General features: G+C 34.9%; 1 protein-coding gene across 1 annotated transcript in view; it reads right to left on the bottom strand.

The window, feature by feature from the left end:
• Positions 1-10,305: 10,305 nt before the first annotated feature.
• The window catches only part of LOC145673940 (otoferlin-like), a 479,417-nt gene continuing 463,170 nt past the window's right edge, over positions 10,306-26,552 (bottom strand). Inside the window, exon 36 of the mRNA XM_081743754.1 lies at positions 10,306-25,010. Coding sequence (XP_081599880.1) covers positions 24,830-25,010 — 181 coding nt within the window. The 3' untranslated portion in view covers positions 10,306-24,829. The remainder of the gene's footprint in view (positions 25,011-26,552) is intronic.

Genomic DNA, 26,552 nt, shown 5'->3' with positions numbered 1-26,552 from the left:
AAAACAGGAGAACTCCGAGAAAACCCCCAAGCACACGATGTTTGTCCACCACAAAGCTCACTTAACGCGAGCTGAGGTTGAACCAAGGACACCATACACCAGAGGTAAACGCTCTACCACAGCGGCCCCTGTTTCGCGGAAATTATTACTCAAAATTTATATTCCTCTAGCTAAATTTTACAAATATCAACATTAAGTCTTTTCCCAGTGTCGATAATTTAGCCATTTTTTTTATATGAAATATTAATATCAACTAAAATTCCCGTTCTTCGGATGATGAGAGTAGGTTTATGGGAAATATTTGAATCCCCTTCCAACCTTAGAATAATAGAACCCTAGAATTCAATAAAGGGTAATGATAAGAATACAGATGATACTGGTACTCTACTTTCGACATGAGTATTAAAACATCCTACTTCAACAGAATACGTCCTCAATGAAATTAGTATATGACTAAGGTCGCCAGTTGATCGCACTTTTCTCTGATTGGCTGAGGGATGTCACGTGACCTGATCACATTGTATGGCGTCATAGGGGTGAATGCTTTCTTGATTTTGGCAAAAGTACCTTGGCCCACGACCTAAACTGATCGGTTATTGATTTAATTCATTTTCCGTGATGGTCCTTAATGTGTTATGTGATTACATGGTTAAATACAAAGATTATTTCTCTTTCATAAGAAATGCGTACATAGATGTTTCCTCCTCAAAGGGAAGGCGTGTTGGCTCATACTTTGAGCATTGTCAAAAGATTTTGGTACATGTTTTCTATGTCCCAAATATACATTTCTCTAAATTTAATTGGTGCTGATTGACTAAAAAAATTGCCAAAAAATATAAACGTAAGTAATCTTCGTACCACGCCTAGTTTATCTTCTTTCATGAGGTATTATCAAGTTATGTCGTTCTACGGTTGAATACAAGGGTCTATTCTCTTGTATAACACATGGATACATTGATGCACTCTTTTCAAAGTTTCGGAGAGTACATAGGACTGCCGTTTAAATTTACTAATTGTCAAAAACAAAATTTAACGAATGTTGCCTAGAATCCAGATATATTACACTGTAAATTTGACTAATGCCGCTTATCCGCTTCTAAGGGTAATAAATTGCCAAATATTAGTATTAACATGTCTTTGGACATTTCTTGATGAAGCTTTAATATAACATACGGTTATATGAGTGACCACAGGGGTGTATTCTCCTTCATAGGACATAGGTACACTCATGTCCAAAATTTTTGTCGCATATCAATAACTGTCTTCTTGTAAGAATATATTGTGATAATGATTTTGCAGGGTACTTTTAATACTAACACTATGTGTATAATCGGAAAATGTATATTTGTGGTAAATTTAATAGGAAAATAATTATAAATACGAAAATTAGAATCAGTAAATCAAAATGTTGCTAAATGGACAAGAAAGTTTTATTTTCGTTTTATTGTTGTTATTTACTGCTCTTTTGACATAAAATTTTCCACATACATGTCTTTGCCAATTATACACATATTAACATTATAAGAAATACCGAGCGAATTCGTTATCAAATTATATTCCTACAACAACATATTTATAGACATGCGACAATAATTTTGGATATGAGTGTACATTGACACACTCCTCTTAAATTTCGAGATGGGGTACATTGGCCCAGTGGCAATGATTTCCTACTACTGTACGTGCGAGTCTGGAGTACGTACAGTAGGATGTTGTTCACAAATGGCCACCGTTATTTGGTACTTTTCTACGGTCACAACCATGAGTTTGTTGTGCCCGGTCATCGATTGTGCAACATTTCACTTCGCATTGAAAATGCTTCCGATGATGAGGATGTTTCAGATTGAATTTCATAAACTAAAGTGCCGCGTCGATCTTAACCTCGATTCTGGTGCCATCCGGTGGCATCCCACACTTTTGAAACGTGATATCTCAGGAATGGTTCATCTGACCATTCTGGTCCCTTCACAGCCGTGTTCTGCGCATTGGAAGGTATTCATTGCAATCATCTTCGAACAAATTCATTGGGAGATGAAATTGGGGCAAAACTTGGCCGTACTCTTTGGGTGGTTCTGCTTATACCCTTCTATACGAAAAAATTCAAAATATTCATATTACCACGTGGTCAATTATTAATCTAATTTTTTGTCTACAATGAAGCTTTACTACAACATTCTTTAGTTCACGGGTGAACTTTCATGATATTTGTACATTGTTGTTACCTCTTAGGATTTGAGAGGGTACATTGACTCACCTCTTAAATTTGGGAATTGTTAAAAAAATGTATATTAGTAAATGTTCTCTCCGTTAAGCAGTCGAGGCTTATTTAAGCTTAACTTTCCACTTAATTTCCCTTGACAGGCTTTACATCATAGATTACGTCTGAAATTGGCTTTAAAAGATTTTAATTTCAAGGTATGCTGAGCGTCCACATAACTTTGATGAAGAACTTGGCGTAGTGCACATCTAAGACTTAAGGCTGCGCAGAAGTGTATGCGAATTGACATATCAGAATTAATCCTCTATGTATGGTCTTGCAATATGTAAATAGTAAGGTATTGTGAGCGGCCAGATAACCTTGACGTGTAAGCCTCAAATACGGTTAGGTCAGATGGGAAAGTTGAAACCTGTGCAACATTGCGTGCGCGGAGAATTAACCTTAGAATTCTCTAAGACATTGTCAAGTGTAAAGTTTGAGGTATTGAGACCGTCCAGATACCTTTAAATGTAAGTCGTCTATAGACTTAGACTATATGTAAGACTGAAGGCTGCACAAAAGCGAGCGAAGGTATATTTTTCTTAGAAATTCTTTCTCTGTATAGCTTCGTCAAGTGTAAAATTTAAAATATTGGGAGCGTCTAGATAATCTTGATATATAAAAATTATATACAGTTATAACAGATGGAAGAATGAAGGCTGATCAAAATCGAGAGCTAGTAGACTTATCCTTAAAAATTCTCTTTAGCTGTGGCTTTGGCAAGTGTAAATTGTAAGGCATAAAATACATTGAAATAGACTTGACAGATAACCCTTATTTATGCTTAGATCAGATGGAAGAATAAAACCTACGTAACAAAGTGCGCTCATAGAATTCGCTTTAGAAATCAGCTCTTGGTAGAAATCAGCTTTTCAAGTAAGTCATGAGAGAGTTGACGTATAAGCCTAGTTTATGCTTACATCAGATGGAAGGATAAAAGGTACGGAACAAGGTGTGCGCATAAAATTTGCCTCAGAAAGTCACTTTGTATATGGCTCTGCAAGGCGTATATTATAATTCATAATACACGTCGAACTATACTTGACGTATAAGCAGGGGTGTAGCCAAGGGGGGGCATCGGGGCCAGGCCTCCCTAAATGGTTTCCTGGCCCCCCAAATGACCAGCTTTTAAAACATCATAGTAAAATTATCTCGCTTCATTCATTTAAAGGTAGCAAAGTTTATTGACAATTAATAATTTACGGTAAAATAGTATGGAGAAATATCGTTTTTCCATACCGATCGAAAAATAGTACAGTATCTCTTCCTTATACCGATCAAAAAATGGGATACTTTTTTATGACAGCAGATTACACAATTTATTGCGATTTATATTTGACAGTTTGAGGACAAACGTTTTAACAAGGTACTACAAATACAGCCATAAAACAAATGCACTAAACTGATTTGTAAGTACAGTATATTTTATATGCTTTAACAAGTGTTTTAAGACATAGAGGATCGAAAATTTGGTGAGAAACAATGCTTTTATTCAATTTGGATTTCATTCGCTCTGTTTTATTTCTACTCAGTGTAATAAAATAATAATTATTTTTTTAGTCACGAATAATAAATAAATATTTTTGTCAGGAAACCATAAAGAAATTAAGTGAAATTTCAAAGAAAATCAATCTTGTGTAGATAAGGTCTGTATACAAGGTCTTAAATTTAAATATAAAGGAAACCAAGAAAAGTTTTGTTGCTTTTTCACCCACCACCTTCGAACATCGATATGCCACCTAACCTGGAAGTTCAAAAATAGTCCCCATCAGCTTCGACGACCTTCTGAAAACGTTCTGGAAGGCCATGCAATCCATCGCGGTAGAACTTCGAAGGCCGTGAAACGAAGAAAGTATCAGGTGCATTTTGGACTTTTACTAGGGATTTGAACTGGCGCCCTCTAAGGTGATTGTCCAAAGAATGGAACAGGTGATAATCCGACGGTGCAATACCCGGGGAATATAGTGGTTGCAATATAATTTCCCATCCAAGGCGGAAAATGGTGTCCTGAGTCACCCTACCCACGTGGGACTTTGCGTTGTCCCGTAAACGATGACCCATTTGCAATTCAGAAGTGATGGCTCCAGAGTTTTGAGTTTTTGTTGAACACAGCTCAACTGCTGACAGTACACAGTTGCATTGATACTCTGACCAGCTGGTAGCAGTTTCCGATGCACGATGCACCAAACACACAGAAGGACCTTCTTCTGGTACAGTGCTGGTTTCTGCTGTTTTGAAATCGGTTCATGGGATGCTAACCAATGATGACGGCGCCGTGGAGCTTCGTATAGGACCCACTTTTTATCACATGTCAACGCCCTGTTCAGAAATGGCTCCGAAACAGTAAATAAACACAGGCGACTGCCGCGTTGCCTTCTGGTCCGGAGTCAAAATATGAGAGAACCATCGACCCAACTTGTAGTGCTTCACAAGTTGATGGATGTGCTGCCGAATGGTTTCACCACATACTGAATTGTAGTCCCAGTTCCTCTTTGTACATGTGTTGGTATTCTGGCACGTGGTGTTTTCGGGTGTTTCGTCATCGTTCTTAAACTTGTTAAACCAGCGCTGCAATGTCCGCGTCGTCACGACACCCTCACCAAAGGCCTGGCATATCTTCTGTCCCGCTACAGCGGCGTTTGACCTCCATTTGAACTCGTTCAGCATAGATGCTCTTATGACGCTCTGTGAATGTCCCATGTTCCCTCTGTCTTTACGCAAGTTCACGGTGTGTATGAATTGCCACAACCAGGTAGTATGTTGGATATACCCACACAAACAACTGACGTTCGCCTTATCTCCACTCGCATTCAACTCACGGTGTGAGGTCCAATTGAACACAGACCTCCACGAAAAGGGACAGAACTTTCTTGGTTACCTTTATAGTTATGCACAAAAGTATAGCGTTTGGTACCGGGCAGTAGTTCTTGATTAAGCATAATAAAAACTATCTTGAATATAATTTATGGATAATAATAATAATAATAATAATAATAATAATAATAATAATAATAATAATAATAATAATAATAATAATAATAATAATAATCTAAAATAGTGTTTTTAGTATTCCAGAAGGAAACCAAAATTTTACTTTCTTTCAGGCCTCAAAAACACTAGCAGCAACACATTTCTTTTGGCTTTGTATATTGTAGCTTGCCCCCCTTAAAAACTACGCCCCCCCTACACAAACCTGCTGGCTACATCCCTGTGTACAACTATCCTAGTTCGTCTAGGTGAAACTCCTTTGATCCAAAAGGTTGCGTTAAAATGGATAAAGATGAGCCAGAGTGGCCACTTTTATTTCACATTTTCCGAGTGGAAGAAAAAGGCACTCTAAATTTGTTGTAACATTTTGGCGGCGATCCTACGTAATATTTCAATATCGCAGTCATCCACACGACAGGACGGAATTTTCATTCTTTTAATTGGGCATTTTGAGGATAGAAGCACGAGACACTCAAAAGTTGTATAGTTTTGAGAGCGATCTGACAGAATATTTCAAAATGGCTGGCATCTAAAGTTAATTCAACGAACCTTCTGATCCTGATGTAAACATTGTAGAATGGTATTACTCCGCCAGTCATCGGATGATTGGCTATCGGTCAGCGCTTCTTTCGAGGAGCACGTGCTTGTACCCTGTCGGCGTTTTGCATATTCCCCGCACGCAACCATATTGTAAACTGTGATTCGTGCATAAGGTGGGCCAAACCCAGTTTGTACGCATGCGCATTCTCTTTTATTGCATTAATTCGATTTAGTTCTTAGATAGAGTGTTATTTCTGTTATTTCACTGTAAGTAAATTGAATTTCTGGTAATGAGCCTTATAAGTAACAAAAACATTGAAAAACAGCTTACTTGACAATGGACTATTTTCTTCTGCCGCATGGATGCGACAAGGCTCTTTAACCAATGAAATGAAACAATCACCACGTGTATTTGTTTACATGAGGTACTGAACGTTCCTTGAATGAACTATAGGTTACAGGGGGCCATTTTCTGTACTTTAAATTTTGTGGAAAGAAGCACGAGTTATTTTAACTTTGGCTTATAGAGTTGGTGGCGATCCGACGGAAAATTTGAAAATGGCGGGTATAAAGGCTCCGAGTCGCCATTTTCAGTTTTTTAATGTGAGGCTTCTAGTCTGTAGACCCACTAGTATTAATATGCGTTGGATAGTGGGATGTTTATTTAATTCCGCAGAGACCCCACTAGTCCTATGCATTTTCCATCCTCATAGCCAGAGCATATCATTTGCTATCTTTGAATGCATTCCGATACAAGTCCTGACGCCTACAGAGTATTTAGATGCAACATCACAAAACTCGGAACTTATGGAATGAAGATACGCGTTTTTTTTTTTTTTTTCAGTTTCTCAACATTGATATTTTCGTCGTTATGAGGGGATTTGCCGGAAAAACCTCAATTGTATTCTGAATTAACAAGACGATATGAGGAATAATTAGACTTCCTTGTAATACTAGCCTTCTCTGGAACTATAACATCATTCCATCTAGAATCCGTGGGAGGAGAAAGACAATGTAGATGGACTTGATTTTGCTCACCGAATTGTGGACAGTCATTCAAGAATTGATGCTGCTCTATTCACTTGCACATGACGGATCTAGCAATTATTGAGGTAGATGCTGTTCTAAGTGGCGTGTGTTTTGCCTTATACAAACTTCAAGGCATTGTGTCGGGAGAAGCACTTCTTAGCCTTTACTACGCCAAATTTAATTCATTAATTAACTTCGGCATAATAGACTGGGATCTGCTGAAAATAGTTTAAGCACTTTCCAATTGCAAAAGAAAGCGATTAGAATAATTTTTGGATTACACACAAAATCGAGACGTAAAAAAGGTTTTCATAGAAGCAAAAATTTTAACACTCCCCAGCTTATACATCTATAGATCTATTCTTTTTACTGTGAAAAACAAGCATATTTTTATCTATATATATAAAAGAGAACGTACAATTCTTTGTCCGCTCATCACGCTAATACGGCTGAACCAATTTCTTTCATTTTTGGGGGGTTATTAGGATTTGGACCCTAGATGGTTTTTATCATATCACTTTAATTTTTAATTACCAGTGTCTTGAGATAATTGACCATTCAAGTGTCCATAACGTACAAATCCTTTGTTATTAGTTCATCATAGGTAAAAATAAACGTATTTATATGCAACCCGCATGACCGTGTCACTCGGCGGGTTAACATAAATGACAGGCGATATACAGCGGAAAATAGCTTGAATCTTCTGTTTAAAATTTTTTAATTGATTTGCTTATTTTTACAGACACTTTTACAATATGCCAGCACCGGGATGACCGCAGCGAAGCGGGGCGGGTTAACATAAATGACAGGCGATATAATGTTAAGATTTACTGCAATCTTCTATGGTTTTTATCATATCACTTGAAAGCGAAAAAGTAAAAATTATCTAAGTAACAAAGTTTATTGCGTTCCGGGGTGACCGCAGCGAAGCGGGGTGAACGCTGCTATCTATATATATAAAAGAGAACGTACAATTCTTTGTCCGCTCATCACGCTAATACGGCTGAACCAATTTCTTTCATTTTTGGGGGGTTATTAGGATTTGGACCCTAGATGGTTTTTATCATATCACTTTAATTTTTAATTACCAGTGTCTTGAGATAATTGACCATTCAAGTGTCCATAACGTACAAATCCTTTGTTATTAGTTCATCATAGGTAAAAATAAACGTATTTATATGCAACCCGCATGACCGTGTCACTCGGCGGGTTAACATAAATGACAGGCGATATACAGCGGAAAATAGCTTGAATCTTCTGTTTAAAATTTTTTAATTGATTTGCTTATTTTTACAGACACTTTTACAATATGCCAGCACCGGGATGACCGCAGTGAAGCGGGGCGGGTTAACATAAATGACAGGCGATATAATGTTAAGATTTACTGCAATCTTCTATGGTTTTTATCATATCACTTGAAAGCGAAAAAGTAAAAATTATCTAAGTAACAAAGTTTATTGCGTTCCGGGGTGACCGCAGCGAAGCGGGGTGAACGCTGCTAGTCTTTAACAAAAATGTTCATAGCCATAATACAAGACAAGATAGTGACATATTTGTGATGCATCAAAAATATGCTAATATATAAGCAAAACTATGTACATGAATAGTGTCAGATTGTATAATAAACTTCCCCTGTACTTGAAAAATATCACCAATGTTTCCATTCTTGGTAAGACGTTAAATAATCTACTCACTGAAAAGTGCTATTACACCATTAAAGAATATTTAAATGACTCATTAAGTGAAGAGTTGGTAACAGATACTTACTCGTGAGTACATGCCTGGTGTGGTATAAACAGTTACCTAATTACGAAGTAAATTGTTATGTTTTTATACTTTACATATCCTATTATGTAGTTTTGTATTTTAGAAAGATGCATGGTGTATACCTCTGCTACTTGAAAATACTGTATTTTTTTTTCTGACAACTGTAATGCTTACATGAGAATTTCTCATGCTTTGTAAGCTAATGAAGCAGGCAAATAAATGAAATAATGCCACCATTCTCATCCTCATGATTGGTTGGATGGAGGCTTAACATCGCTTTCAGCGCTGGGGCTATAAGATCTGGACTTACAGTTTAATGTGAGATACGAACATGAGCTTCCACCAGGAGTCGAACTCCGGTTTCCCGCGTATTAGATCTAAGTACTACACACACTATAAGTCTCGACATAAATTTTCAATTAATAACAAACTAACCAACCAACTCTATGGCCAACGGAACCCGAAGTTTCAATGCCGCGTTCAGAAACGCTCTCCATTGGCGTTGTCCTTAGCCAACCGGATCCAGTTTCTACTTTGTATTCCTCGTTTTCCGATTGGATTTCCAGTTACAACTTTGAAAGCATTCCTACTTTCTTCCATTCTGTCTACATGACCTGCCCACTCAAGTCTCCTAAACTTGATCCTAACAGTATTTGGTAAACGGTATAAATTATGCAGTTCCTCGTTATGAAGTTCCCGCCATTCCCTATTCCCGTGTCTCTTGAGTCCGAATATTCGTCTCAGGATTTTATTTTCAAATACTTTCAATCTGCGTTTTCCCCTCAGACTAAGGCAAAAATGTTTCACAACCCTACAGCACAACAGGCATGATTTTCAATTGATAACCGTTAAAAATTACCAAGACATCATACTTTGTATTATTGAAACTTACTCTGACTCACTTCAAACACTTCTGGAAGATATTGATAGTTTTGGTTTGAGTGTACAACCTATTTACATACGCAGAAACTTAGCACAAAACTAGTCTTAGGTTAAATATACAATTTCAACAAGATTTTCGAAGCAGGTTCAAGAATTTAGGATTTAGATTTCTGGGCTTTCTATGGCCATTTAGTCCGTCACATTTGAGGGATGACGTCCTTCGGCGAGCACACTATCCGGAGAAAAGGAAGAAAGAAATGATTGCGGAAGGAAGGAAGCGACCTGGGACCTATAAGTTAGATATCACCCCGGCATTTGCCTGGTGTGTATGAGGAAAACCTCATTCAGAATGGCTGACCTGACAAAGCTTTTTACGTTTTCGACCGAGCGCCCCCAACGCGAATCGAACCCGGGACTACTCGGACCAAAGGCGAGAGCGTTAGCGACTACGCTATACGCGGGGCCACTAGAAGCAAGTTCCAATCCAATACGACACATTGAATAAAATCGGTTAAATATCTAGAACCTGAAAACACAGAAAGAAATGGAGGGTTACATTTAAAGAAAATCAAATATGTTTACGCAACTTTTTATTGAAATATTATTTTTTGTTTGAAAATACTTTTTGTTTAAATCCATTATTTCTTCGTGACATTGAAAACCGCAAACACTTATCTAACAAAATGCAAGAAAAAATAACAGAATTTATATTTATCTATAAAAAGTCATCTACAAAAAGCTATATGAAATAACTCATGAACCAAAGTACAATGCGTTCATTTTTAACTACTCTTTTCCCGTCTCTACTGTTAGGACAAAAAGCACACTTTTGAAGTATGGAAAAGATAAATATATATATATAGGTTCTTTACAGAAATTGTAATTTGTCTGTAATCGGTCTTGGTCCGTTCATGAAGATACAAAGCAATTAAAACGTTTCAATTGTTAATTACAAAGAAAGGTAACCTGTACAAAACATTACAACACAAACCATACATTTGGACCCTTCAGGTCTTTTTATAAAAGAAAAAAAAATATTGATAACTTCTTGAAAGTTATTGCACGAGGATTATTCAGTTTTAAAATTTAAAATATCGTACGAAAAGACCTAAGGAAACTTATTTTACATCGACATATCTCAGTGTTTTGTTCACACATAATCACCCTAGAGATTCGAGGCACAATCATACCTTGAACAGCCATTTCTGTATCGCCTAGTTATAAACTTTTGATGTTAGTTCATTAAGAAAGGGATGTCTTCTTTCTTAAAATCTGCTTTACTTTTAAAGCGCTTTCCTCTTAGAAATCCTTCAGTCTCGTGGAAAGATTATTCACTAGGAACCAGGCCTTATTGCTTCCTAACAAATTTTTAAGGTATCCTGCTTCCTTGAAAGTGTTAGAATCATCAGCTTCATAATTAGGTCCCACTCCTAGTGAAATATTTTCGGTTTCTTTCTCTTTCTATTCACGAAACGAAGGATTTCTAAAAGAAAAACGTAGCATGTCTAAATGAACTGGAAACTAAAACACATACCGAGGTAAGTGAGAAAAGTTTCCTTTAAGTGTGATGATAATGTCTGAATGTCCACGGTGAATATGTAGAAAACGAAGCAAAATATGTATTTTTTTAGAACGAACATTGAGAATGTTCTAATTCTATACAAGGTAATGCATTTTGGGAAGAAATTCGACTATTTATACGTTATATGCATTGAATATTGTGACTGTATCCTTAGTTTCCTATAGAGAGAAGAATTCAGAGAAAAGAAATACATGAAGAAACAACATGAAAATGATATGCAGAGTTGAGTTTACCTTCATAATTAAACGAAAAGATTGTAACTAGAAACAAACTAGTATTTATGTTATAGTTATTCGATATTGAATCTATGCATTAACTATTCACTTAAAAGTTGGTTTTCCGACAAAATAAATATATACATCCATCTAATCTAATGCATTCATTGACAGAAATATTGAAGCTAGATTCCCTATTCGTGTAAAGAACTATGAAGATGTCAAAAATATGACTTTTTTTTACTATTTTACAAGACAGGAGTTAATCACAAGACAACAAAAAAGTGGTGTTTGTACCCATCGTATTGTCTAGAAACTAACGAATTATCCTATACAGAATAGCAAATTCAAAGTAATCTCTTTATATATAAAGAATGACTTATTAAATTAATAAAGTTTGTGTTGAGTTTACTTTTGTTTCCGTGTAGGGGGTAGAGGAGTTACACTTTACATCATTCATGGTGTTAATACCAGTTGAGTGTTTAAAAATAAACAAAGCTGAAAACAGAATTCAAAATGCATCAAAGACATTCTACCACGTTCTTCTACTAAAACGCTCTTAATATTATATTATCAACGAATATTTTACAACTAGTTATATACAAATAATATACATTAGGAATATCTTCTAATATGAACATTGTTACATACAACTTCAAAATTTGTCTGAATCCAGTCTTGAAAATACTGACTTTTTCAAGTTGTATATTTATATAATACATATTTATATAATTATCTATATATAACAAGTGTACAACGTTTCACTATATACGTATATAGATATATATATTTAATCTTATATATGTATATCTTATTAAAATTCACGGGTGTTTCGTCATATCACAATAAGTAAATCAATATAGATATGTATGGATTGAGGAGAGGAAAATCACAGAATAAAGAAGTGCAAAAATCACACTCATCACAGCAGAAGTAAGCAAGCATTCAACCAGGGCTTAATTTGTTATTTTTGGTTTCTTCATGTTGCGATTTCATTCGTAGATCTTTTCTCAAATAATGAGTACCCTCCAACACACAAGATGAATATATATACACAGGGTGTTACAAAAATGTATCAATATTTTGGGAACAGATTCCTCACATCAAAATAAGAAAAAAAGTTCATAGGAACCTGTGCTCAAAAGTTGATATTTTCGGAGTTACAAAGTGCCGACAACGTGAAACAAGTGAACTTGAAAAATTTATAGCTCCACTACTATGGGACTACCGTAGTCGGGTCAAGACATCACTGAAGAACTGGAATGTGAACTATCCAAATATCCAGGTTTAAGAATGCTCCAGTACTTGCACACCAAATTTTAGAGAGATAGGTGAAGAGTAATCAAGTACTCCCTAACAGCCTCTATAAAAATGATTGTGCAAATACCAGAGGTTCTGAAAGATGGATATTTGGATACTTGACATACTACTTCCCCAGTTACGTCTTGATCCAACTACGATCGGCCTTATAGTAGTGGAACTATAGGACTTTAAAGTTCATTTTTTCACGTTTCTGGGACTATAACTACGAAACTATACAGTTCCAACCACAAGTCCACATGAACTTTTTTTTGTTTTGATGTGAGGAATCTATTCTCAAAATATTGTGACAAACTTTTGTAACACCCTGTATATATATATATAATATACACATTGTATCAACATTGGATGTAGAGTTGTGACAACCTAGAGCTCTTAACAACTTGAACAATCCAATAACCAAAATTTTTATTAGTATCGCCAAGTACATACATATAGTTTTTAATCATTTTACTTGGAAACTAGCTGCCTTCGAGTTCTGCCCTGCGAAAAACAAATGCTACTGGAAATATATATATATAAAAAAAATGGGTTCTACGTCCCACGATTATGCCAGGTAGGTTAAAGCAGCCTACGTATAACTTGAATGAAAAATTTTGACTAAAGCAATAACGTAATAATGTGTCCAATGAAGGCAACAATATTGCCCAAACTGTGGCACATATTGTTCACTGTTTGCATTGTTCAAATTTTATTTAAATCTGTTAAAAATGATTCTTTTTATGTTGTTGCGATTATTTCTGACGTATTTCCGAATATTAGAAATTTATCTAAGGTTATTCTTCCATAAATAGCTTGGATTAAACCTCCTAATTAAAAAAAGAAAAGAAAAGAAATGTTTCGTACTATTTCTGAAGAGGAGATTTTGGCAGGTCATATAGTAAATAGATAGTGTTATGATTCACTATGATGTCACGAGTAATGTGTACAAACGAAGAGATTTCGACGAAAATTACAATGTAAAGAACCTCAAACATCGTTTCAAAGTTCTTGCTGTTATTCATGTTGATACATATTCTAGACAGAAATTAAAAAAAAAAAAAAATCTTCCCGTTTTGGACGGAGGGGGGGAAGGTCCGTGTAATTCTAAGTCTCTAAGAGATTACACATTGAAAATAACATGATTATGAGAGAGGAGTTACTATTATGAAAGCAACATTAAAATTTCTAATTTGCAGATGAAATTTCAGCTGGTAAGATCATGATTCTCAGTTTGAAGTAGTAAGTAAAATATCTCTGCGAAAGCGAATATTAAACATATCCAACTACAGCAACGGATGCAGTATCTCAATGATTTGTTTTCTACAATGAGGTCAATGATACGATTGAAAATTTCAAACTGTATGCAATCCCTATTAACATTACCTAACCTTGCTTAAAAATATTCCACTCGGTGCAATACTTGAGTATACACATACCAGAAACAAATTAAACCCTGTTATTTAGCTTCTTTTTGCTGAACAAGACGAAGTTCCTATACAAGAAAAGATGTCTATATATACACATACAAAGATTTCGTAGGGTTATATACAAGCTTTACAGCATTAAGAAGAAAAACTTTGCATATTTTGCTTAAAGACATCTTGGCAAATACTTGTTGATTTGCCTTCGTTTATACTCAAAATACAGATCATTCATGTTAGTAGTAGAATTGAATTGTCATTCTTAATTGGACCCTTAACTCAATCCATTGATTTGGTTTTCGACGCAATACAACTCTGGAAATAAGCTGTTCTTGCATATTCAAACTCAATTTAATATTAAGTTTACAGTTTCAAATAGTCAGAAGTAGATGAAAAGTTTTTGTTAACAATTTCAAAGACCATATTTCCATTTAAGTAAGTATGTAAGCAAGCAAGCAAGTAAGGACGTAAGTAAGTAAGCAAGCAAGGAAGCAAAGGTAACTTGAGAACAATAGAGATGCTCAACAAAAACTATATGTTCTTAACATCACAATACGTAAATATCTTTCACAGATTTTACAAGAATGTAAGCAATACAGGAAGGTGTAAAAGGAGATATTGCTATAATCGAACCCCATAATAAAATTAAACCACAAAATTGTAGTATTACTTAATTTTACGATAGTTAATTTCAATTCGTGAACCCGTAAAGATTCATGTGCTACTTATAGAGGTCTCTATTATTTGAAAACTGACTACTGAAAATTCGGAAGCGTGAGAACAGATCATCATAAAATTAATTAATTAATTATTATTAATAATAATAGTTTAAAATCACAGAATGAAACTTTAATAATAACCACATTTGAACGTAGAATTCAGCAGTAGCAAGTTCTTCTTAAGTACCCTTTTACTATCATATTTACATGTTAGCTAAAATTTTCAAAGAACTGTTTTTCTGTTGCCTCAAGACTCGAGAAAAAAAAATTGTTTCAAAAAGTCTTTGAAATTATCAACAGAATAATTTCCAATGTATGTTCGAGTTTTTAGTTTTTCGAAATATGTAGAAGTACCTTAAAATGATTAGTTTGCCTTTAACAAATAACATTCTTATGTTTTATATTAAACGATGAACTTTGATTGTCACAGTCCGGTTGAAACAACAACAGCAAGTACACGGAAACATGTTATGGAAGAATACCGAGAATTTCTCTATATGGCCTTTTGATCAACATTTATCTTCGAAATTCTTTGGAATTCCAATAAGTAGGAGAGAATAACTTATTATTAGAAGTATATTACGAAATTTTTCGGAAATGAACAAAAAAAAAGTTTGTGCCTCATTCTATCTGAAACCAAACCACAATATGAGGAAACATCGTAAAAGCGTTTGAAGGCGCACAAATTACCGACAAACCCTTCATGTCAGATTTTTTTTTTTTTTTTTTTTTTTTTTTTTTTTTTTTTTTTTTTTTTGCTGGTGCGATTTCCGCCTACCGAGGTAACATAATTTTAATAAATAACTCAGACTTTCAGTTGCTGGGCGAATTAATTCTTCCAGCTTCCCTGTCGCTCTTGTGAGGTTTCCACTTATTTTTAATGTTCTGTAACTAAGCATAAAAATGTGGAAACTAAATTCCATTAGCAACAATAACAATAGTCACCAACTTCATCAATAAACATAAAAGGCGGAACATTTTCTCCGAAATCGGGATCGTTCTGACAAAATTGAGACGTCAGTAGCCCTACCCTGAGGCTTCGAGAACTGCTGTTCTTCCTAGATTTTATTTTTTTCAAAAACGAAATTAGTACTGAATCTTGAACAAATTATGAAATTAGATATTTCCTGTTCCGTTATGCTTTGTGATGTAACAAAACACAATATTTAGAACGAGTAGAACATGCTGAAAGAAAAAAATATTTTTGTACATGCTATGAAGATGATCCATGTCTTCAACAATACGAAATGTACTACAAAGCAGTCTTTTTATTCAATCAGAAAAATAATTCACTACTAACGAACTTTCAGACCCAATAAACCACTTCATGTGAGATATACTAGGGTTGATAGGAAAGAAAAATTTATCAGGACTATCTCGACATTAACCTGAAGAAAATCTAAGGAATGAGAATGTGAAAGGAAACGTAGCATCCTAGGAAGTCCACGACATGTTATTCATTACAAACTCTTATGGTCTGACACCAAACCATGGACTCCTCATACTAGAGATAAGCGCTTTGACACTAAGTCGCTGTGCTCACTCCTCTGTAGAAAAAAAAAAAAAAAAAAAAAAAAAGCCAGTATTCCTAGCTGCGGGATTCGAATCACGAACTTCCCCTCGCACTTGCTGTTCTGATGAAAAGGATTTGCTACATAATGTACTGGGACGGAATACTAGTAAAATGTAATGTTGGGAAAGGCCAATGTTAAACTTACTAAAAATTGTATCAATCTAAGATTGCTGCTCATAAGAGCTATGAAATTGTAACTTGTAATTTGCTTGAAGCGAATTTTTTTCCCCGCTGTTTCGACTTTTCAAGAAAACAAACGAAGGATTCGACAATAAGAGAAATGACTCGCGGAAAATTAGTGATGGCTTCAGAGTCAGAGTCTTGTAACATGTGAGTCAGATGATTCAATCATCGTCATACTATACACATCGAGGACTCACGAGATAGGTCAAATGCTTTGGATAAAATAGATTTAATTTTATGTAAGAGACAAGCAGAAAGCGTACTATGAGCTTCAGTGTATGTTTCAATAGTCGCAAAACATTACAGGGTGCAATAAAGACATGTTCTTTCATATATTATTCCTACAAGATTTCAAATTCCAATATGAGAAATTCTCGGTGTGTAAATTCCAGGAAATAGAGGAAGGACTGAAATAGATATTTTACACAAAATAGGAATTTTGAAAATGTCAAGAGGATGAATACAACTTACGCTTCCAATACATGCAGAACACTACAATAGCTACAATCTCTTTGACTACCACTGTTCTAACGATCAAAATGGACTAAAGGTACCAACAACCATTTTTGATTGTTAGATGAAAGATTACTTTATAATTGACAAAGTAAACATCACGTGTTTTAGACTGTTACTCTCATCACCTCATTTTTCCTTTCTAAAATTCTGATATTTAATAGTTTCTAGTTATAATATTTAATTGTAGTATAATTTTCACAGAAGCAAATAAACTACAATAAATGGTACACGTAAAAAATGCCACTAGACTGAACATTCCTACGCTTAGTAATCTCATTTCTATGAATATGAGTAAGCAAAAGCGTTTTTACATTCATATTGAAACAAAATACAGTAGACCCTGATTTAGCGGACTAGTGATGGCGGGTATAGAAAATAGAATTGAGTTTAATTTTGAAACGTTAAAATAGTACCCACTAGCTATAGGGGAAGTTAAGAATGGATAATTCCTTCGTCAGGAATATTTGTGGTAATGAAAATGAATAAGTTATATTTCAGATAGTTAGAATTTTAGCTTCAAGTAGCTTAAAAATATTACAGGAAATGGGGCAATAACATCTAATCTGATACACGATCTAAATTACGAACTCGATTTTAGTAAAACAAAATGTCAATATTTTGCCTGCTTCACTATTATTGACAAATTCGTAAGTTCTGCATTCTAAAACCTCTATAGCGTGCATTTTATTAGCTTTTAAGTAAGGAACGCTAGAGTTTGTCTTCTGTACATTCAACAACAAAATTTGAAATCAATTTCGTCAGTGAATTCACATGGGTGTATCACCGTATATAGTCGGGTGTCCAATGCAGAGATGTGAATATAGAGGCTTCAATTAAAACGTAAGGACTGACTTATCTTTCAGTATTGTTCGTTAAGTTCTTTAGTTTTGAATTCCCTTACTTAATAGCTTCTCAATAACAGTAGGTATCGTGCAACCTTAAAGATATGATGACGAAACAAGATGAAAGGGAAGTATATTACAAGTTACAACTATTAATACAGTACAATTCCAGTGAGGATTTTATTTTATTTATTTTTTCTCTTGCTTGTTCCATTCTTTTTCTCAGTAAATGTAATTTACATGCTCTGGTTATTATATTTCCTTAGCTTTAAGATTAAAATTGACACGGTTAGATTGCTTACGCGTTTCGGCATTATTTAAAGAAAGAAAACATAAGAATTATCTTCAATCTTTGGAAATCAAGCGATTTGTAATCTTATAATACGGGTTACAAGCATCCTGATTTTGTTAAATAATTCTGATTTTACGTCTAGTGCGCATCTTACACTCCAAACTGTACGATACAATTGTTAGGAAACGTCCATAGCTACACCCTAGATATTCTTTTCAATAGTTTTAGTACTGTAGGGCCAGTTTGAACAGCTTTTTCGCCGTAGCAAGAATGTAACCGAAACATGAATTTTATAATGGGTCTGGGTTCGATTCTGGACGTCGCTGTTCGAAAAGGTAGCCAATTTTGTAACATGTCCAGGGTTCGATTCTGTATGACCCTGGTCAGGAAAACAATTTTATAATATTTCGATCACTTTCTGCTTGGACTGCCATTCCTATAACATACTGGGTTCGAGGCCTGTTGTCCCTGTTCAGGCGCCAATTTTATAACGTGTCTGGTTTCTATCCCGGATGTCACTGTTCGAAGTAGTAGTAAATTTTGTAACATGTTCAAGGTTTGATTTTGGACACGTTATAAAATTGGCTACCACTTCGAACAATGACATCTAGTATCAAACCCAGATATGTTATAATTTACATTCGCCAATTCTTATCGAAAGTTACTTGCAAACGAAATTTTGCTGCTTACTGTAACGCACCGGTTGACCCAATGAGGATGGACATTATCAATCATGAGCAGAAGCTGTGGGTCGCTTGTCTTTTCTTTTAAAATAAAATTCGCACTCTTCAATCAAGTAACAAATTATATTTACTAATATTTTCCAATCAGTTTACTAATATTTACTTGCAAGATTACATTATAAGAGATATCTCCTCAAAAACAAAATTTCTTAATTTCTAAAGATTGAAATTCATGATTCTCCACGATAGATGAACACCCTGAATGATGATATTTTAATGATAATCATAATTTTAATATTTATCGCACAATGATACGTCCATGTACTCCTAGATGTTACTCGTGACGGGGGCAAATAGTTTGTTACTGACGCTCTGTTAACTTACAATCAGTCCATCTTAGACGTTACCAAATCCTTGGATCCGAATCTAAGGAAACTAACAAAATTTAAGTTAGCTACAACATTAGACCGATAAATCGGGTAGTTACTGTACTTTAATTTTAAACAAGAAATTTCGTAGGGAAACAGAGAGGAACACTCAGATATTTACTCTTTTTCATGCTAGTCTGTCTTTACTACATTCTAAGAAAACAGTGCACACTTTCCTTCTTTCAACAACTCTGTGTTAAACAGAACACCATTCTTTATAAAAGTAAGACAGAATGAATGAATTGGCAGAATCTAAGAAGAAACTACCGTGTATACTCTATTCAATTACTGAAGAAAATTGCACATCCATCGACTGAACATTCTTTCATGCTCATAGCACCATTTCCTGCAAGTAGATATACCATAGAGCTACTTTGACCAGTAATTAAGTAAATTTTGTGATTACTAAAACACTTCCTGTTTCGTTTAAAATTTGATATACGATTATAAAACTATAGAGCGAGTTTTGGATTATATTATTACACACAAGGTGGTTCAAATATTAAAAGTTAATTCTTATGGGTAATCGTATCTTATAATTGCAATACTACCAACTTGAACTAAAATAAACTGAAACTAACTTGAAAATGAACTGAAAAAGTAGTTTGCAAATAACAAGAGAAAGTAAGTCTGTTTAATAACTGCTTGTATCTTCGAAGTTCAAAAATGAAAAAAAAAATGAAATGAAATCTTGAAGTTTTATGTCCCACACTTATGCCGGATAGGCTAAAGGAGGTGATGATGATGAAAAATGAATAAAATGGTGGAATGAAGAAAGTGGGAGAACCCCGAGAAAACTCAGGCACCCTTGTCCACCACAAAGATCACTTGGTGCGAGCTGGAATCGAACCAAGGATCCCATGCACCAGAGATGAATGCTCTATTGCTGAGCTACCGCGGCCCCTAAGTTCAAAAATCAGAAGGCAAGTAAAAACTGTTACAAAATCTTATAGTTAATGCAACTACTTTATTAATTTCATAAATATTTTAAAAATTAAATAATCTAAATTTTACATCCCAACTTCGGATCGACGTAACCTGTGCTGTGTAAAAAAAATTACGTTGATTGCCATGTTTATGTTGTATTATTGATGAATCTAACGTGATTAATTTTCCAGAATATTGAAAAGTTACAAAGAATAATTTAATTAAAATCGCGGAATTTCTGGACTAGAAATACTTTAAAGCTGTATTGCAAAAGGTGTTTACTGGCTTTGCACCATTTTAAGAAATACGTGGACACCTTTAGGAAATACATTCAAAATAACATCAGGAAGTAGATTCAAAGTGTCGTTGTCTGTTTACAGCATTATCCTATACAGGGTAAGATAAAGAGGAGGATTTGAATGTCGAATTTATTTTGGTCGAACTAGGGAATTTTCTTCACATAAGAGTTCGCATCACTTCGCTCATCAGCTTGGTTCTTATCCTCGTGGTAAACTCACTAAAAAGATCACTTTTTCGAGGAATAAACCGAATTTTCTAAATAGAAATGGAGGAGAATCAATATGAACAGCGAACGTTAATTCAAACTTATATTTTTACGAAAAGTGTCGAGGATTATTTTACTTCTCTCAACGAATTGCTTCCTTGTGCAGCAGCGAGGTTATCAAGGGCACAATGTACAACAAACGCGGAATACTAATCTCCATTTGGAATTTTATCCGAGGGATTGTGTATCCAACAAAATTTGAGTATTCTACAATGCACACGGGAACAGTATTTCTCCTAGGAATATTTCGGGGGTTTTCATCATTTCTGGAGTTAGCCAGCAGACTTCTCCCCGGAAGGTAAAAGAGATTACGTTGCAATTCCCAATATATTAAAATATTGCCCCAGTGCAGCCTCCTTATATCTTGATTTTGCCCCTATGGCAAACTTTTCTGGGGGAAAACCTCCATGGAAAACGAGAATACTACCCCTGAAGCCCATAATTATAATTCAGGTTTGACATGGAATAGAAAACTTTGATTCTGACAGAGTTCATTTCATTAAAATTCATAGAAAGAAAGAAAGAAAGAAACAAACAAACAAAAACATTTCATTTCAAATCATACAGGGGTTGCATGAAAAATATGTTATTAAAGATGTGCATGGTCATAATACCGAAATAAAATATTTTCGGTCTGGGATGATTTGCAATAGTGTGCCAACCCCTTAAAAAAATCACCAGATCGATACTTTTACTGTAAAGTAAGGAAGTTGCAATTCGCGATGTTATAAGCAAGGAGCAAAAAGAGTAAAATAAACTCAACGTAGTGATTTGTCAAGGGGCTGTCACAGTGTTGCAAATCACCCGAGACAAAAAAAAAAAGTACTTTCTTGTGGCCCTAAAGTCACGCACCCCTTTAACATACGTACAATTTTGATACAAAAATGGTCATGGTAGACGTTTGACCATCATTTGTATGATTTGAAATGAAATTAGCTCCACGTAAAAATACAAGCAGCCTATTTGTTGATAATAAAGTTCTATAGACAATTTGTTTACTATTTTTTCTTAATCACACTAATATCACCTCCCCCGAAAACAACTATTTATAAATTATGTTTCCTGATTGCTCCTTGAATGTAGCTGAAGAAGAGGTAGAAATCACAGCCTAGTAAAAGAATTTTAACGCATTATTTTGACACGAAACAGGAAGAAAACTAATTTCTTTAAACTAAGAATGTCGAATATACCTTTGAAATACATCAATTGCATCTTGTTATTAACCACTATAGAATGAAACTGTTCGAAACTTACATACATACAACAGTTTTGTTTTAAAAGGAAACGAAAATGACAAAAAAAAGATGTGAACACTACATTGAATGGTTTCAATTTCATTCAGGCTGAGGCCCAGTCAGCGCTGCTGTAACTTCGAACTTTTCTTCAAGGGCACAAGCATTAATATTTGGACCCTCTAGAAAAATACGAAGTTCATCCCCGTAGAAAAATATCAAAATTGGCTCCCCTCGCCTTCAAGAATTTTAAACCTTAATAAATGTTTTTCATTACTTTTAAGGGTCCTAGTTGGCGTTTCACTGAAATAGGGTCCAGATTATTTACGGTTCCTCTTCGAGAAATATATTTTGTTCAAATGATGAAGGAGCAGCAGTGCTTTAAATGACAAAAAAAAAATCAGTTTAACGTCACAGTATTATGCCCTTTATGCTAAGGGAGACGATGATTAAAGCAAGTGAATGATGATGGAAGAATTGGTGGAATGAGAATGAGGGAGGATACAGAAGTACCCCGAGAAAACCTACGGACACAATGCTGTCCACCACAAACTTACTTGGGCGGGGATCGAACCTCGGACCCACGCACCACAAGTAAGCACAACCACTGAACCCCAGTGCCCCCTTCCTAATACTGATTTATTAAAAGCAAAAAGTCTTCTAACTCTAACATTCGAGCCACGGAAGGCAAAATAAATCTTCAATAATAATAATAATAATAATAGACAATAAAACACAGAAACCAGAACATTTAACCGTTCCGAAAAGTTTTCATCGGCACATGTGACCTTTAACTCTACACTCGGGAAGATGTCGAAATATTTGAGACGAATAGTGGACTTAGCGAAAGGTAGCTAGCGCCGATACTGGGCCTCAGACTAGAACTTCAAAATATTTTTCTTGGTCATTCTTCTGAAACAAAACGTACTATTTGCAAATTGAAATTAAGAACTTATGTCGGGATTTATTTTAGAGAAAAATAGTATCTATTCCTTCTGTAACATACATATTATTACATTCTTTATTACACATAAGTGGTACCTGCCCACTTAATAACACCTATCACTTTTTGTCGTCTTAAAACTCACAAAAGCACAGTGCTAAATTGCAATCAAATATAACACATATTGGAACGTCAACGAAATCATATATCCTTAATCTAATGCTAACATGATAATGCACTTTTTTTTTTTTTTAATTTTACATTTTTGTATTGGGTTTCTTATACAGAGTTTAAGTATATACAATAATTATGTCTTAGTGCCTCTTAACTTAGCTCATTATTTTTAATACATGTTTTATTTTCAATGTTAAACTTTCTCACATAAACTTACTCTAATACATACTCTTGCGATGAAACAATTCATCTAATTCTTATTTATATAATGCAGAAGGAAATGCCTTATATATAGAAAATCATACCACTTCGGTCTACATTTCCTAGAGAGCTGACACTGGTAATTGTACAGAGATAACGTAAAATTTTTTTTGACACGATAGTATACAATACAGAATACAAAATTAATTAATAAAATAGATCTAATGATGACCCAAATTCTTTCTTCTTCTCATTACGTGGCTTGCTTTGTTGTGAGAAGCACCGGTATTATCCTATCGGAATGAAGTAAAAGTACTTCTGAGTACGAAAGTCAACGCACAGATAAAAGTTAAATTTTGCATGGTTCTATTTCGTCAAACGCAATTATGTAATTCGTATTCTATATAGTTTCCTACAATATCCAGCAACTTCCTGGACAAATTCTGTCCACAGTATTATCGACGTGGATACACAGAACGATTTGGGAAACATACTTCTGCCCTCTGATTAGGATGTTATTAGAAAAATTAATAATGTAAAGGCGGTTACCATATATCAAATGAAATCTAAGTTGTACGTCCTACGCTTATGTCTGCTAGGCTAAAGAAGACCGTGATGATGAGAAATGAATGAAATACTGGAATGAATAAAGTAAGAGGAAACGGGAGAACCCCGAGAAAACTCACACACACGGTGTTTGTCCACTACGATATTCACTTGGCGCTAGCAGGGATCGAACCAAGGACCCCCTGCACCAGAGGTGAACGCTCTACCACTAAGCCACCGTGGCCCAAGGTGGTTACCAATTCAAAAAGCACGTGGACTACTATCACAGATATTATACATGATTTCTTAACAAGAGAGCAGAAGGAACATTTCTGTATGAATATGAAACTAACACGTTCAAGCTGCTCGACTATGTTTCACTGCCTCAATTTCAAATGTTATAGAATTGCTACAGAGTTCTATAAACATTACTTGTATTTCTGTAAAGAACCTGACGGTAAAGTGTGTTAATATGATTTTTAATTTGACATGGTTAATATTACCTGCTGGACATGACACGCATATATGAATGTTGTATATTTTTGTAAGCAAAGTGTTTCGTAATTACCTTTCGAGTCATCAATAACGAACTCTATGCAATTGTGTAATATTAGAATTTTTCGATAGAATTCAGAAAAAAATATCTCTTAACTGATACAGAGAGTAAACTTTAGCGTAATTATTAAGAAGTTAAAAGAACTTTGAGCCATCATCTTCTAATGATTACAAAAGTAAAATTTCACGTTCTTATTAATACTTCAATTGACTTATGGAATTTACACATGTTCACACACTCATTCGCGGCGACTGTAGCAAATTTCACACCAGGTGCTACTAATGCTAGGATATAAATATAATATATACACAATCCACACAAACACAGTAACACACATATACACATGTGGGGACGAAACGTATTTTAATATGTTTCGTGTACTAAAGTTGCTAAGAATTGTACCAGAGTAGGATGTATATTTAGAAGAAGATTTTAAGATCCACTTGCACACTTTTACTACATGTATTCACGCTCCAAGGATCTTCTTGACAGTGTAGCCAGGCACAGAATAGAAGAACAGCAAAATTACTATTGCAAGGGCCAAAATAATCATAATCTTCAAAATCGCCCACTTATAATTATGCCAAATTATGTAGCGGATGGATTTCAAAGGATTCAAAAACCACATAAACGATGAATCAGGGCGACTGGAAAATAATTTAGAAACACACAGTAAGAAATAGAATAATGTAATGACAAAGTATACTTCAATTAAGTAATACGCAAATTGTTAGCGAACAAATCAATTTTATTTCGCCTTTACAAGATCCATTCAATAACCGGAAAAGTTGTATAAAAAATACAAAACTTTGACAACGTTTGTGCTCCTTTATTTTTTGGTGGTGTCCTAGCACTATTATCAGATGGGCCTAGCATGTCTAACTTCGCGAACTGGATGCTGGGAATCAGTGAAACAAGATGGTGGAACACTTGTAGGGTTGCACCAACGTAGAGCAACAGAGTGTCATGATATTTCTGTTACCTGAAGGGTTGAAACCATCGCACCTTCTTGGGTTTTGGAGATAAAGATTGTCGCCACTCCATAGCATCTTTGCTGCAATATCACTCACCGTAATACGCCTGTTTTCCCTTATCAACTCATCAACTCTCACAATGTTGTTCTCCGTGATTGCACAGAGACAGCGTCCTTGGCGTGGCGAATCTTCAACACTTGTTACACCCCGTTTGAACGTATCTATCCATCCGTACACTTATGTTCGACTCAACCAACTTTCACCATATTGCACTGGCATCAGATGATGAATTTCGATTGGCTTCAACCCTTCAGCGAACAAATCTAATGACACTCTGCTGCTCCACGTTGGTACAAACCTGCAAGGGTGCATCCATTTTGTTTCACTGATTCCCAGAATCCTGTTCGCGAGACAGGCATGCCAAGCCCATCTGATAATAGTTCTAGGACATCACCAAAAAATAACAAAGAAACACAAACTTTGTCGAGGTTTTGTATTCTTTATACAACATTTCCCGTTATTTATTGAATGGACCTTGTATTAATCATATCTATTGTACCAATTAGTACGTATGAATAAGACTAATCAAATTATAAAAACACATACACAAGCGAATTTTTTTGAATACTACGCGTAGTCTAGAATAAATACATAGATGTACAACTTTTCAATACTACTAATTATACACATTTACTCACCTGGAAGTTCATTCACAGAATGAAAGCGGTGTTCTAATACGTAGTTTTTCAATCTCTTGAATGTTCCTACTTGTTCTGGCATTCGAATCTAGTATATTGATGGAGTTTATTATATAATAGATACTACCCATATACCTTGGATTCTTTCGTATAATTTTGTGCAGTGTTGTTTACTGGAGATTTTATCCTTACGCCTGGTTTCATATTTGTGTGTTCTTAATGTGTTAAATGAATCGACGTTAGTTTTAACAAAGAGCTACATACGAAATATAAAGAGAGGGTATAGGCAATAGTTTTAGTTTCTTGAAAATCGACCTACATGAGTCATTTATTTCGGTGCCTGTTATAGTCCTTATGATCCTTCATTCTTTTAATAAGGAGCAACCTATTACTTTCACGCGAATTTCCACAGAAGATAACAGAGATTATTTCCGGTTTTTAGTAACGAAAACGCGCCTTATCTTATTAAATAGCATAGCGTACCATCGATGATGTTCTATGTAATAACTATGAGTTC

This window comes from Thermobia domestica, chromosome 17 (assembly GCF_964235325.1).
Source record: "Thermobia domestica chromosome 17, izTheDome1.hap1.1, whole genome shotgun sequence".
NCBI lineage: Eukaryota > Metazoa > Arthropoda > Insecta > Zygentoma > Lepismatidae > Thermobia > Thermobia domestica.
This window is presented reverse-complemented; position numbering and strand designations above follow the sequence as displayed.